Here is a 4269-nt window from a genome sequence, read left to right on the forward strand (position 1 = left end):
CAAATTCTGAGATTAAAGTCGAATTCTGAGATAAAAGTCAGATTAAAGTCAGTATTCTTGAAATTAAATGAGGATTTTGAGATTAAAGTCAGTTTAAAGTCAGTATTCTGAAATTAAAGTCATAGTTCTGAGATTAAAGTCAAATTAAAGTCATAATTCTGAGATTAAAGTCAGGTTAAAGTAAGTATTCTGAAATTAAAGTCAGATTTCTGAAGAATTCTGAGATTGAAGTCATAATTCTGAGATTAAAAGTCATAATTCTGAGATTAAAGTCAGATTAAAGTAAGTATTCTGAAATTAAAGTCAGATTTCTGAGATTAAAAGTCAGAATTCTGATATTAAAGTCAGATTAAAGTGAGAATTCTGAGATTATAGTCAGATTAATGTCGAATTCTGAGATTAAAGTCAGAATAAAGTCAAATTAATGTCAGAATTCTAAGTTAAAAAGTGAGATTAAAGTCTGAATTCTCAGTCAGAAATTTTTTTCAGATCCTTTTTTAATGTATTTCTTTCTTTCAAATCTTTTTTCTAATCTAAAACTCTTGTGTATTTTTCTGAAACTGACAGATTAAACAGCACATGCTGCAGTGCAGCAGTGTGAACAGCAGAGGGCAGTAGAGCAGCACACACACACACACACACAGGTGAAGTAGCTGATGAGTGTTCATGTTAACAGGTGTTTGTTTGTCTCATTAACGTCTCTATTACACACTCGTGAAGATTTACGGCGTCTCATCTATCGCTGCGTCACCGTGTTCACCCTCATCTAATCTAATCTAATCTGACACTGTTATTGAGTGTAAAGTTCAACAAAAACATACATTTGAGACCTTTCACTCTGTTCTCTTTACACTTTTGACCTAAATACTCAAGTTGACTTTTAATCTTTTAATCCCGTGTAATTTGGATTCAACAAACACAGAAATTAAGCATAAAACACGAGGTCACTGCCCCTGAACATGTATAACATTATTCTGTGAACGTCGATGACAGATGACATTAAACAGCCGTCGCCGTGACAACGTCAGCGCGGCAACTGACAGTCGCCAGCAGCCAGGTGGCATGCTGGGTAAACTGAGCCTGCTTTTCAAAGTAAAAGCATCAGTTTGATTATCAGGGCTGGAATTTCCACATAGAACCATATCATAATGAACACACACACACACACACACACACACACACACTTCCTGTAAACATACACCGCTAATGACTGTGTGTGTGTGTGTGTGTGTGTGTGTGTGTGTGTGTGTGTGTGTGTGTGGTGTCACGTTAAGGTGAGTGCTAAAAGCTTGTATGACACTGAGATCTGATCTGTGTGCAGTTTAATAAAACATGAACAAAACTACACATTAAATATTTAACAACACAGAAAGAGGAAGAAGAGGAGGAAGAAGAGGAGGAGGAAGAGGAGGAAGAGGAGGAGACCTCTCATCTGTTGCCTTCTGCCTCTAATCCCATGGAATTATGGGATACTTTCTTGTTGTCGGACTTAATCTGATGACTTAGTTTCACTCTCAGCTGTAGATTTAGTTTAAGTTTGTGTATAAAACAACTTTAAAACAAAGGAATCGTTTGCATTTTTTCTCTTTGTAAACCGCTCACTCTCCCACACCAAAGCCCATAGAGTAAACCAGTGATTTTAACATCACAGAGACACAGGAGTTCACAGGAGTTGTTGATCCACTGCTGCCTCCATCACTAACTTACAACGTCTTATTCTGTAAAATTCGGCTTTAAAAATATTTAATTTAGACTTAAATCAGTGACACAAAGTGACCACACGAGGCAGCAGAGGACCAGCAGCTCCTGTGTCCACCGTGAGCCAAAAATCACTGGTTTTCTCTATGGGCTTTGGTGCGGGGAGAGCGAGCGCTTTACGAACGTCAGTTTCCCGCGTGTCATGTTGTTTGTGGGCAGCAGGGGGCGCTCACAGAGCAGCGTTACCTCAGAGCGAGCCTGCTGGATGAAGTCGCAGCAGTCCTGGACGTGCAGCAGCAGGTCTGCGTCGGGCTGATCCAGGATACTGACCGTCTTATAGACGAAGAGGTCGGGGAAGACGTTGTCCACGCCGAACGCCACGTTCAGCACGTGGGACACCTGAGGACGGGGAGACGAAAGACGCGGAGTTTCTCAGCAGCAGGGGGCGCTCACGGCACAGATAATACACACACACACGATAAAACTCACCTTGTGTTTTCTCAGAGTGCTGAAGTCATGGGCAGCGTCCTGGGAACCTACACACACACACACACACACACACAAATCATCACTGATGACTCATCGAGAACTACGGAGTCCCAAAGAGGACAAAAAACGTAAAAAAATGTACTTTTAAATGAAGTTATGGGAGACGTCGTAATATATTACGAATATTGTCGAGATGTTTACGAATGTTTATCAAGACGATCGAAAACGTCTCGATCTGTCGACGATCCACGACTTTATTTACAGGAAATCGCAAATGTTTGGTCAAATCTCGGTCTCTGCGAGATTTAGCAAGAAATTTTACGAAATTTGCTCCGCGTTTTTTTGCGAGGCGTCACAAATGGAGATAATCGGGATATGAAGGTGTTATTTTTATCTCACAAAAGTATTTCTGTTGTTGTTCGTCCAGTTTTGTCCCCGCGGGGCTTCCGTAGAAAGCGCAAACATGCTAACGTTCCAGAAACTTCGTCTTCAGTGTAAACGATCGCGTCAGCGGTTAAACTCGCTAGCTCACCCAGCAGCAGGATTTCGAATATTGACGAGATGTTTGTGACTTTATTTACAAGAAATCGCAATTTGGTAAAATCTCGGTCTCTGCGAGATTTAGCAAGATATTTATGAAATATCTTTTTTACGAGATCCGATAAACTTCGTATTTTTGCGAGATTTCACAAATGGAGGTAGCCGAGACATGAAGGTGTTCTGAGAGAGATCGATATATCACAAAAGTATTTCTGTTGTAGTTCGTCCAGTTTTGTCCCCGCGGAGCTTCCGTAGAACGCTTAAACTAAAACATGCTAACGTTCCAGAAACTTTCGTCTTCAGTGCAAACGATCGCGTCAGCGGTTGAACTCGTTAGCTCGTGAACTCACCCAGTTTGCGAAGTTTATCAAGATGTCGCAAAATGTCTTGATCTGTCGACGATCGATGACTTTATTTACAAGAAATAGCAAATATTTGGTCAAATCTCGGTCTCTGTGAGATTTAGCAAGAAATGTACGAGATCTTCGTAAACCCTAAAAGTTAGCTCCATGTTTTGCGAAATATGAATGTGTTCCGTAGCTTCCGTAAAAGCGCGTAAACGAAAACATGCTAACGTTCCAGAAACTTTCGTCTTCAGTGCAAACGACCGCGTCGGCGTCGTGTTAAACGCGTTAGCTCGTGAACTCACCCAGCAGCAGGAAGGGTTTGACCACGCCCACCTGCAGGTCCCAGGAAGTGTCGGGCACGTATCCCAGCATCTTCTCCGTGGGGGCGGAGTCTTCCACCACGGTGATGGTGGAGCCCTTCCAGGTCTCGATGATGCGGCGGCCGCTCAGCGACGTCACGCGCGTGCACTGTTTCCTCAGCCGAGTCCGAGAGAAACTGTGGATCTCCTGCGTCAGCGACTGCATGACCGGAGCGGACTGCACCGGAGCGGACTGCACAACCCCACCTGAAGACATTAAAACAACGGTACAAAACGCATACACTGTCCACAACATCGCTAATTATTAGCCTGTGTGCGATCGCAGATTATGTTTACGCCACATGGATGAGAAACAAAGAAGCTAAGAGCTAGCATCTGTGCTACTAGCACGAACTGTACGTAAGAAGTTGCATTTTTCTCGTTGATAAAAATGAGCGAGTACTCGTCACGTGATTTCAAACGTGAAAAACAGACGATAAAGTAGGACACGTGGGCGTGGACACCAGCGTGATTGACAGCTGGTCTCGTCCAATAGGAGCCTGCGTTTCAAAAACGGACAGGGTGTCAAATCACAAACCTCAAGTTTTCTACGATTTAAAAAAACAACAATCACCACAAACCTGTTGAGTTCAGAGGCTCAGTTCTGGTCTTCAGTCCTGGTCCGGCTCGGTTTACAATGGTTCTGGTTCAGCTGAGGTGCAGATAGTCCAGATTAAAGACCAGAAACCAGATCAGTTTCCAGAGAAGAAACACAGAGTCCACTCCTCATCATCCTCTGGTCCAGTCCAGTCCAGTCCAGTCCAGAACAATCCAGTCCAGTCCAGTAGAGGCCAAAGACCTGGCTCCTCTGAACCAGGTCCAGAGTAAACCCAGTC

At 43.1% G+C, this 4269-nt stretch overlaps 1 protein-coding gene across 1 annotated transcript in view; it reads right to left on the reverse strand.

The window, feature by feature from the left end:
• dusp19a (dual specificity phosphatase 19a) overlaps positions 1 to 3599 on the reverse strand; it is a gene marked incomplete at both ends in the record, with an annotated part of 4145 nt that extends 546 nt beyond the window's left edge. The window contains 3 exons of the mRNA XM_083906715.1: positions 1945 to 2097; positions 2188 to 2234; positions 3377 to 3599. Coding sequence (XP_083762841.1) covers positions 1945 to 2097; positions 2188 to 2234; positions 3377 to 3599 — 423 coding nt within the window. The remainder of the gene's footprint in view (positions 1 to 1944; positions 2098 to 2187; positions 2235 to 3376) is intronic.
• Between the last annotated feature and the right edge of the window lie 670 nt (positions 3600 to 4269).

This window comes from Microchirus variegatus (assembly GCF_963457635.1).
Source record: "Microchirus variegatus genome assembly, chromosome: 20".
NCBI classification, from domain to species: domain Eukaryota; kingdom Metazoa; phylum Chordata; class Actinopteri; order Pleuronectiformes; family Soleidae; genus Microchirus; species Microchirus variegatus.